This window comes from Oncorhynchus tshawytscha, linkage group LG16 (assembly GCF_018296145.1).
Source record: "Oncorhynchus tshawytscha isolate Ot180627B linkage group LG16, Otsh_v2.0, whole genome shotgun sequence".
Lineage (NCBI taxonomy): Eukaryota > Metazoa > Chordata > Actinopteri > Salmoniformes > Salmonidae > Oncorhynchus > Oncorhynchus tshawytscha.
Genome location: NC_056444.1, coordinates 74984991 through 74997023, shown reverse-complemented (window position 1 = coordinate 74997023; position 12033 = coordinate 74984991). Strand labels below are relative to the sequence as shown.

Here is a 12033-nt window from a genome sequence, read left to right as displayed (position 1 = left end):
GGAAGAGAGAGTAGAGAGGACAGAGAAGGAGAGAGGAAGAGAGAAGGAGAGAGAAGGTGAGAGGAGCAGAGGGGAGGAGAGAGAGAAAGAGAGTGAACACAAGCTGATGACACACTGTACAGTAGGTACTGTGGAGATAATTATGCTTAATTAACCAATCACAAAGCAGCCCCCATTTCACAAAAGGCTCTGCTGCCCCCTATCTGTCTGCCCCCCCTATGGCCATATCATCACACAGTCCCTCACCTGGCTGGCAGTGCAGTTGGACATGCAGGTGCGTCCATCGTTGGCCAGGTAGAAGTTGGTGGGACAGGCACACTTGTAGCCCCCTCCAGGGCTCAGCAGACACAGGTTACTACAGCCGCCGTTGTCTGTCTGGCACGGGTGGCTAAACACTGGAACCATAGCAGGGAGAGGGAGACTGTTTCAACTGGAACAACCACATTGGGTGTGCGTGCTTGAGTGTGGTTGTGTGTGAGTGTATGTGTGTTGTACATGCGTATCTCGTACCCTCAGGCTGGCGGTAAGGGTGGTAGATGTGGATGTCCATGGGCCTGTGGAGGGTAGTGATCAGGGTGGTCTTGTTGATACCCAGGGTCTTGTGACACCTGTTGATGGACTTGGTCTCCCAGTCAGTCCAGTAGATGTACTCCTCAAACAGAGTCATGGCGAAGATGTGGGGGACGTCCTGGGTAAGCACTGTGGACACAAACACACAGCCATACAGTACTGAGGCAATTAGTATCACATTACACTAGGTTTTACCTGGCCACCATGTGACTTGACCAGGAAAACCTGCGACCAAGACTTTTTCCTAGTCAGGTCATAACTCTGGGGGCCATAATTACATCACAATGTTGTCAGTCAAATAACCCATGGACACACAATGCCCAACGACCAACACAAAGATATGGATATGGAGCATTAGACATTCATGACAGTACCTCACAACTTTATATCTGGGTTATGTAGCATCACTACCTTATCTCTGGGGTTATGAAGCATCATTACTATATCTGGGTTATGTAGCATCACTACCTTATCTCTGGGTTATGTAGCATCATTACTATCTCTGGATTATGTAGCATCATTACTATCTCTGGGTTATGTTGCACCACTACTTTATATCTGGGTTATGTAGCATCATTACTATCTCTGGGTTATGTAGCATCATTACTATCTATGGGTTATGTAGCATCACTACCTTATATCTGGGTTATGTAGCACCACTACTTTATATCTGGGTTATGTAGCATCATTACTCTCTCTGGGTTATGTAGCATCATTACTATCTCTTGGTTATGTAGCATCATTACTATCTCTGGGTTATGGAGCATCATTACTATCTCTGGGTTATATCTGGGTTATGTAGCACCACTACCTTATCTCTGGGTTATGTAGCACCATTACTATATCTGGGTTATGTAGCACCACTACTTTATATCTGGGTTATGTAGCACCATTACCATCTCTGGGTTATGTAGCACCATTACTATCTCTGGGTTATGTAGCACCATTACTATCTCTGGGTTATGTAGCACCATTACTATCTCTGGGTTATGTAGCACCATTACTATCTCTGGGTTATGTAGCATCATTACTATCTCTGGGTTATGTAGCATCATTACTATCTCTTGGTTATGTAGCATCATTACTATATCTGGGTTATGGAACATCATTACTATCTCTGGGTTATATCTGGGTTATGTAGCACCACTACCTTATCTCTGGGTTATGTAGCACCATTACTATATCTGGGTTATGTAGCACCACTACTTTATATCTGGGTTATGTAGCACCATTACTATCTCTGGGTTATGTAGCACCATTACTATCTCTGGGTTATGTAGCACCATTACTATCTCTGGGTTATGTAGCACCATTACTATCTCTGGGTTATGTAGCACCATTACTATCTCTGGGTTATGTAGCATCATTACTATCTCTGGGTTATGTAGCATCATTACTATCTCTGGGTTATGTAGCACCACTACTTTATATCTGGGTTATGTAGCATCACTACCTTATCTCTGGGTTATGTAGCAACATTACTATCTCTGGGTTATGTAGCACCACTACTTTATATCTGGGTTATGTAGCATCACTACCTTATCTCTGGGTTATGTAGCATCATTATTGTCTCTGGGTTATGTAGCACCATTACTATATCTGGGTTATGTAGCACCACTACTTTATATCTGGGTTATGTAGCACCATTACCATCTCTGGGTTATGTAGCACCATTACTATCTCTGGGTTATGTAGCACCACTACTTTATCTCCGGGTTATGTAGCATCATTACTATATCTGGGTTATGTAGCACCACTACTTTATATCTGGGTTATGTAGCACCATTACTATCTCTGGGTTATGTAGCACCATTACTATCTCTGGGTTATGTAGCACCACTACTTTATATCTGGGTTATGTAGCATCACTACCTTATCTCTGGGTTATGTAGCATCATTACTGTCTCTGGGTTATGTAGCACCACTACTTTATATCTGGGTTATGTAGCATCACTACCTTATCTCTGGGGTTATGAAGCATTATTACTATATCTGGGTTATGTAGCATCACTTATCTCTGGGTTATGTAGCACCACAACTTTATATCTGGGTTATGTAGCATCACTACTATCTCTGGGGTTATGAAGCATCATTACTATATTTGGGTTATGTAGCATCATTACTGTCTCTGGGTTATGTAGCACCACAACTTTATATATGGGTTATGTAGCATCACTACCTTATCTCTGGGTTATGAAGCATCATTACGATCTCTGGGTTATGTAGCATCACTACCTTATCTCTGGGTTATGTAGCCTCATTACTATCTCTGGGTTATGTAGCATCGTTACTATCTCTGGGTTATGTAGCACCACTACTTTATATCTGGGTTATGTAGCATCATTACTATCTCTGGGTTATGTAGCATCATTACTATCTATGGGTTATGTAGCATCACTACCTTATCTCTGGGTTATGTAGCACCACTACTTTATCTCTGGGTTATGTAGCATCATTACTATATCTGGGTTATGTAGCACCATTACTATCTCTGGGTTATGTAGCACCACTACTTTATATCTGGGTTATGTAGCACCATTACCATCTCTGGGTTATGTAGCACCATTACTATCTCTGGGTTATGTAGCATCATTACTATCTCTTGGTTATGTAGCATCATTACTATCTCTATGTTATGGAGCATCATTACTATCTCTGGGTTATATCTGGGTTATGTAGCACCACTACCTTATCTCTGGGTTATGTAGCACCATTACTATATCCGGGTTATGTAGCACCATTACTATCTCTGGGTTATGTAGCACCATTACTATCTCTGGGTTATGTAGCATCATTACTATCTCTGGGTTATGTAGCACCACTACTTTATATCTGGGTTATGTAGCACCATTACTATCTCTGGGTTATGTAGCACCATTACTATCTCTGGGTTATGTAGCACCACTACCTTATCTCTGGGTTATGTAGCACCACTACCTTATCTCTGGGTTATGTAGCACCATTACTATCTCTGGGTTATGTAGCACCATTACTATCTCTGGGTTATGTAGCATCATTACTATCTCTGGGTTATGTAGCACCATTACTATCTCTGGGTTATGTAGCACCATTACTATCTCCGGGTTATGTAGCATCATTACTATATCTGGGTTATGTAGCACCATTACTATCTCTGGGTTATGTAGCATCACTACCTTATATCTGGGTTATGTAGCACCATTACTATCTCTGGGTTATGTAGCATCATTACTGTCTCTGGGTTATGTAGCACCACTACTTTATATCTGGGTTATGTAGCATCACTACCTTATCTCTGGGTTATGTAGCATCATTACCTTATCTCTGGGTTATGTAGCATCATTACCTTATCTCTGGGTTATGTAGCATCACTACCTTATCTCTGGGTTATGTAGCACTATTACTATATCTGGGTTATGTAGCATTGTTAATATCTCTGGGTTATGTAGCATCATTAGTGGGTTTGCGCCCCCCCCTTGGGTTGTGCCGTGGCGGAGATCTTTGTGGGCTATACTCAGCCTTGTCTCAGGATGGTAAGTTGGTGGTTGAAGATATCCCTCTAGTGGTGTGGGGGCTGTGCTTTGGCAAAGTGGGTGGGGTTATATCCTTCATGTTTGGCCCTGTCCGGGGGTGACCTCGGATGGGGCCACAGTGTCTCCTGACCCCTCCTGTCTCAGCCTCCAGTATTTATGCTGCAGTAGTTTATGTGTCGGGGGGCTGGGGTCAGTTTGTTATATCTGGAGTACTTCTCCTGTCCTATTCGGTGTCCTGTGTGAATCTAAGTGTGCGTTCTCTAATTCTCTCCTTCTCTCTTTCTTTCTCTCTCTCGGAGGACCTGAGCCCTAGGACCTGAGCTCCAGGACTACCTGACATGATGACTCCTTGCTGTCCCCAGTCCACCTGGCCATGCTGCTGTTCCAGTTTCAACTGACCTGATCCCTAGGACCATGCCCCAGGACTACCTGACATGATGACTCCTTGCTGTCCCCAGTCCACCTGGCCATGCTGCTGCTCCAGTTTCAACTGTTCTGCCTTATTATTATTCGACCATGCTGGTCATTTATGAACATTTGAACATCTTGGCCATGTTCTGTTATAATCTCCACCCGGCACAGCCAGAAGAGGACTGGCCACCCCACATAGCCTGGTTCCTCTCTAGGTTTCTTCCTAGGTTTTGGCCTTTCTAGGGAGTTTTTCCTAGCCACCGTGCTTCTACACCTGCATTGCTTGCTGTTTGGGGTTTTAGGCTGGGTTTCTGTACAGCACTTTGAGATATCAGCTGATGTACGAAGGGCTATATAAATAAATTTGATTTGATTTGATTAGTGTCTCTGGATTATATAGCAGCATTACTATATCTGGGTTATGTAGCATTATCACTATCTCTGGGTTATGTAGCACCACTACTATCTCTGGGTTATGTAGCATCATTACTATCTCTGGGTTATGTAGCACTATTACTATATCTGGGTTATGTAGCATCACTACTATCTCTGGGTTATGTAGCATCATTACCTTAGCTCTGGGATATGTAGCATCACTACTATCTCTGGGTTATGTAGCACTATTACTATCTCTGGGTTATGTAGCATGATTACAATCTCTGGGTTATGTAGCATCTTCTTAAATACATCTACTTTGAAAGAAAAGTATACACCTCACACACATGGTTATGGGTTTAAAGAAAGAAGACACCTGTACCATGTCAGATATACAGTTGAAATGTATTACATTTAGAGTTTGCATTCCAATACTACACTTTATATACATCACAGAAGACAACAAAACTGTTCGGCATAGTAACGGCAGATTTTTTTTTTTGTGTGTTTTTTAAAATAATGTTGAAAAATATAAATAACATTCCACCCATGAGGCCACTAGAGGGCGATTTGGTCATCTGACTGCAAGAACGGTGTCCACCTACAAAACCAAAATATTTATTTGCTTCAGGCAATGGGAACCATGGTCAGTCAGGTCAGGACAAGGCCCACAGAACACACATACAGAACACACACAGAACTTTGGATCCCAACTCTACTATGAAACTTCCATGAAGACAAAGACATGGGCGAGGAGATAAATCCTCTGAAGGCATGCTTTGTGTGCAGCGTGCTCTAGTGTCAAACTGAGGTTTGTGAATGTGAGGAATTCAAATAAGGAACTTCCTCTGTATCCCTGCATTGTTCTGCATGGCTGATTGGCTGACAGTAATTATGTATTGTTCTAAGTTTGGTAACAAGTTATTCAGACGTCATCCATGTGAGATCCTCATCAGTAGTCTGACAGAACAACAGTCTTCTTTCTCTCTCTCTGTCCATTGGGCCTGTGTACTGTGGCAGGGCTATCCCCAGCACCACTGTGACCTGGTCTATGGCATCATGTCATGTGTGTGCGTTTTACATAATTACATAACCTATTATGCGACAGAGGTTTGATGTTCCATGAAGGCAATTGTAATATAGTAATCTCTCTGTCTATGACAATATACATTACCCGTGTGTCTGTTACTCCCGTCCAGGCTGGCGAACTCGATGTAGTCCTCTCTGGCGTCGGCCCAGTAGATGCGGTCATTGATTAAGTCCAGCGTGAGGCCGTTGGGCCAGGTGATCTTATCCTCTACGATCACACTTCTGTTGGAGCCGTCCATCCCGATCCGCCCTATATGCGGGTTGTCCCCCCAGTCTGACCAATACAGGTACCTGATGAACAGGACAGGGGACAGCATCATATTACACCATTACATCAGCATCACATTATTACACCATTACATCAGCATCCCATTATTTCACCATTACATCAGCATCCCATTATTACACCATTACATCCGCATCACATTATAACACCATTACATCAGCATCACATTATTACACCATAACATCAAGATCCCATTATTTCACCATTACATCAGCATCCCATTATTACACCATTACATCAGCATCACATTATTACACCATTACATCAGCATCACATTATTACACCATTACATCAGCATCACATTATTACACCATAACATCAAGATCACATTATTACACCATTACATCAGCATCATATTATTACACCCTTACATCAGCATCCCATTATTACACCATTACATCAGCATCCCATTATTACACCATGACATCAGCATCCCATTATTACACCATAACATCAAGATCACATTATTACACCATTACATCAGCATCCCATTATTACACCATAACATCAAATTATTACACCATTACATCAGGATCACATTATTACATCAGCATCTCATTATTACAGCATAACATCAAGATCACATTATTACACCATTACATCAGGATCACATTATTTCACCATTACATCAGCATCCCATTATTACACCATTACATCAGCATCCCATTATTACACCATAACATCAAATTATTACACCATTACATCAGGATCACATTATTACATCAGCATCTCATTATTACAGCATAACATCAAGATCACATTATTACACCATTACATCAGGATCACATTATTTCACCATTACATCAGCATCCCATTATTACACCATTACATCAGCATCCCATTATTACACCATTACATCAGCATCCCATTATTACACCATTACATCAGCATCCCATTATTACACCATTACATCAGGATCACATTATTACACCATTACATCAGCATCCCATTATTACACCATTACATCAGTATCACATTATTACACCATTACATCAGCATCCCATTATTACACCATTACATCAGCATCCCATTATTACACCATTACATCAGGATCACATTATTACACCATTACATCAGCATCCCATTATTACACCATTGCATCAGTGTCACATTATTACACCATTACATCAGGATCACATTATTATACCATTACATCAGCATCATATTATTACACCATAACATCAGGATCCCATTATTACACCATTACATCAGGATCACATTATTACACCATTACATCAGGATCACATTATTACACCATTACATCAGGATCATATTATTACACCATTATATCAGCATCATATTATTACACCATTACATCAGCATCATATTATTACACTATTACATCAGCATCATATTATTACACCATTACATCAGCATCCCATTATTACACCATTACATCAACATCCCATCCCACACCATGGCCAGCGAAGAGGCCGGATCTCATCCCATTGAGTACGTCTGGGGCCTGTTGGATCGGAGGGTGAGGGCTAGGGCCATTCCCCCTAGAAATGTCTGGGAACTTGCAGATGCCTTTGTGGAAGAGTGGGGTAACATCTCACAGCAAGAACTGGCAAATATGGTGCAGTCCATAAGGAGGAGATGCACTGCAGTACTTAATGCAGCTGGTGGCCACACCAGATACTGACTGTTGCTTTTGATTTTGACCCCCCCCTTTGTTCAGGGACACATTATTCAATTTATGTTAATCACATGTCTGTGAACTTGTTCAGTTTATGTCTCAGTTGTTGAATCTTGTTAATACAAATATCAAATCAAATTGTATTTGTCACATACACATGGTTAGCAGATGTTAATGCGAGTGTAGCGAAATGCTTGTGCTTCTAGTTCCGACAATGCAGTAATATCCAACAAGCTTTAAACATCCCAAGGAGCACTGTGCAAGTGAAAATATTGAAATGGAAGGAGTATCAGACCACTGCAAATCTACCAAGACCTGGCCATCCCTCTAAACTTTCAGCTCATACAAGGAGAAGACTGATCAGAGATGCAGCCAAGAGGCCCATGATCACTCTGGATGAACTACAGAGCTGCTGAGGTGGGAGACTCTGTCCATAGGACAACAATCAGTCGTATATTGCACAAATCTGGCCTTTATGGAAGAGTGGCAAGAAGAAAGCCATTTCTTAAAGATATCCATAAAAAGTGTCGTTTAAAGTTTGCCACAAGCCACCTGGGAGACACACCAAACATGTGGAAGAAGGTGCTCTGGTCAGATGAAACCAAAAATGAACTTTTTGGCAACAATGGAAAACGTTATGTTTGGCGTAAAAGCAACAGAGCTCATCACCCTGAACACAACATCCCCACTGTCAAACATGGTGGTGGCAGCATGATGGTTTGGGCCTGCTTTTCTTCAGCAGGGACAGGGAAGATGGTTAAAATTGATGGGAAGATGGATGGAGCCAAATACAGGACCATTCTGGAAGAAAACCTGATGGAGTCTGCAAAAGACCTGAGACTGGGACGGAGATTTGTCTTCCAACAAGACAATGATCCAAAACATAAAGCAAAATCTACAATGGAATGGTTCAAAAATAAACATATCCAGGTGTTAGAATGGCCAAGTCAAAGTCCAGACCTGAATCCAATCGAGAATCTGTGGAAAGAACTGAAAACTGCTGTTCACAAATGCTCTCCATCCAACCTCACTGAGCTCGAGCTGTTTTGCAAGGAGGAATGGGAAAAAATTTCAGTCTCTCGATGTGCAAAACTGATAGAGACATACCCCAAGCGACTTACAGCTGTAATCGCAGCAAAAGGTGGCGCTACAAAGTATTAACTTAAGGGGGCTGAATAATTTTGCACGACCAATTTTTCAGTTTTTATTTGTTAAAAAAGTGTGAAATATCCAATAAATGTCGTTCAACTTCATGATTGTGTCCCACTTGTTGTTGATTCTTCACAAAAAAATAGTTTTATATCTTTATGTTTGAAGCCTGAAATGTGGCAAAAGGTCGCAAAGTTCAAGGGGGCCGAATACTTTCGCAAGGCACTGTACATATGAGATGAGTATGTAAACAAAGTGGCATAGTTAAAGTGGCTAGTGATACATGTATTACATAAAGATGCAGTAGATGATAGAGTACAGTATATACATATACATATGAGATGAATAATGTAGGGTATGTAAACATTATATTAGGTAGCATTGTTTAAAGTGGCTAGTGATATATTTTACATCATTTCCCATCAATTCCCATTATTAAAGTGGCTGGAGTTGAGTCAGTGTGTTGGCAGCAGCCAAATCAAATCAAATTTTATTTGTCACATACACATGGTTAGCAGATGTTAATGCGAGTGTAGCGAAATGCTTGTGCTTCTAGTTCCGACAATGCAGTAATAACGAACAAGTAATCTAACTAACAATTCCAAAAAAAAAAAAAACTACTGTCTTATACACAGTGTAAGGGGATAAAGAATATGTACATAAGGATATATGAATGAGTGATGGTACAGAGCAGCATAGGCAAGATACAGTAGATGATATCGAGTACAGTATATACATATGAGATGAGTATGTAAACCAAGTGGCATAGTTAAAGTGGCTAGTGATACATATATTACATAAGGATGCAGTCGATGATATAGAGTACAGTATCTACGTATGCATATGAGATGAATAATGTAGGGTAAGTAACATTATATAAGGTAGCATTGTTTAAAGTGGCTAGTGATATATTTACATCATTTTCCATCAATTCCCATTATTAAAGTGGCTGGAGTAGAGTCAGTGTCATTGACAGTGTGTTGGCAGTAGCCACTCAATGTTAGTGGTGGCTGTTTAACAGTCTGATGGCCTTGAGATAGAAGCTGTTTTTCAGTCTCTCGGTCCCAGCTTTGATGCACCTGTACTGACCTCGAGTACCTGGAGGGCAGGTAGTTTGCCCCCGGTGATGCGTTGTGCAGACCTCACTACCCTCTGGAGAGCCTTACGGTTGAGGGCGGTGCAGTTGCCATACCAGGCGGTGATACAGCCCGCCAGGATGCTCTCGATTGTGCATCTGTAGAAGTTTGTGAGTGCTTTTGGTGACAAGCCGAATTTCTTCAGCCTCCTGAGGTTGAAGAGGCGCTGCTGCGCCTTCTTCACGATGCTGTCTGTGTGAGTGGACCAATTCAGTTTGTCTGTGATGTGTACGCCGAGGAACTTAAAACTTACTATCCTCTCCACTACTGTTCCATCGATGTGGATAGGGGGGTGTTCCCTCTGCTGTTTCCTGAAGTCCACAATCATCTCCTTAGTTTTGTTGACGTTGAGTGTGAGGTTATTTTCCTGACACCACACTCCGAGGGCCCTCACCTCCTCCCTGTAGGCCGTTTCGTCGTTGTTGGTAATCAAGCCTACCACTGTTGTGTCGTCCGCAAACTTGATGATTGAGTTGGAGGCGTGCGTGGCCACGCAGTCGTGGGTGAACAGGGAGTACAGGAGAGGGCTCAGAACGCACCCTTGTGGGGCCCCAGTGTTGAGGATCAGCGGGGTGGAAATGTTGTTGCCTACCCTCACCACCTGGGGTAGCCCGTCAGGAAGTCCAGTACCCAGTTGCACAGGGCTGGGTCGAGACCCAGGGTCTCGAGCTTGATGACGAGCTTGGAGGGCACTATGGTGTTAAATGCCGAGCTGTAGTCAATGAACAGCATTCTCACATAGGTATTCCTCTTGTCCAGATGGGTTAGGGCAGTGTGCAGTGTGGTTGAGATTGCATCGTCTGTGGACCTATTTGGGCGGTAAGCAAATTGGAGTGGGTCTAGGGTGTCAGGTAGGGTGGAGGTGATATGGTCCTTGACTAGTCTCTCAAAGCACTTCATGATGACGGAAGTGAGTGCTACGGGGCGGTAGTCGTTTAGCTCAGTTACCTTAGCTTTCTTGGGAACAGGAACAATGGTGGCCCTCTTGAAGCATGTGGGAACAACAGACTGGGATAGGGATTGATTGAATATGTCCGTAAACACACCAGCCAGCTGGTCTGCGCATGCTCTGAGGGCGCGGCTGGGGATGCCGTCTGGGCCTGCAGCCTTGCGAGGGTTGACACGTTTAAATGTTTTCCACACGTCGGCTGCAGTGAAGGAGAGTGCGCATGTTTTAGTTGCGGGCCGTGTCAGTGGCACTGTATTGTCCTCAAAGCGGGCAAAAAAGTTATTTAGTCTGCCTGGGAGCAAGACATCCTGGTCCGTGACTGGGATGGTTTTCTTTTTGTAATCCGTGATTGACTGTAGACCCTGCCACATACCTCGTGTCTGAGCCGTTGAATTGAGATTCTACTTTGTCTCTATACTGACGCTTACCTTGTTTGATTGCCTTGTGGAGGGAATAGTTACACTGTTTGTATTTGGTCATGTTTCCGGTCACCTTGCCCTGATTAAAAGCAGTGGTTCGGGCTTTCAGTTTCACGCGAATGCTGCCATCAATCCACGGTTTCTGGTTTGGGAATGTTTTAATAGTTGCTATGGGAACGACATCTTCAACGCACGTTCTAATGAACTCGCTCACCGAATCAGCGTATTCGTCAATGTTATTGTCTGACGCAATACGAAACATATCCCAGTCCACGTGATGGAAGCAGTCTTGGAGTGTGGAATCAGATTGGTCGGACCAGCGTTGGACAGACCTCAGCGCGGGAGCTTCTTGTTTTAGTTTCTGTCTGTAGGCAGGGATCAACAAAATGGAGTCGTGGTCAGCTTTTCCGAAAGGAGGGCGGGGCAGGAAGTTAGAATAGCAGTGATCCAAGGTTTTTCCAGCCCTGGTTGCGCAATCGATATGCTGATAAAATTTAG

The 12033-nt window shown here is 42.8% G+C and overlaps 1 protein-coding gene across 1 annotated transcript in view; it reads right to left on the bottom strand.

Moving 5' to 3' along the window:
- LOC112215232 (low-density lipoprotein receptor-related protein 1-like) overlaps positions 1-12033 on the bottom strand; it is a 253940-nt gene that overhangs the window by 30596 nt on the left and 211311 nt on the right. The window contains exons 61-63 of the mRNA XM_042299627.1: positions 6043-6248; positions 511-699; positions 247-395 (exon numbers count right to left, since the gene is read on the bottom strand). Coding sequence (XP_042155561.1) covers positions 247-395; positions 511-699; positions 6043-6248 — 544 coding nt within the window. The remainder of the gene's footprint in view (positions 1-246; positions 396-510; positions 700-6042; positions 6249-12033) is intronic.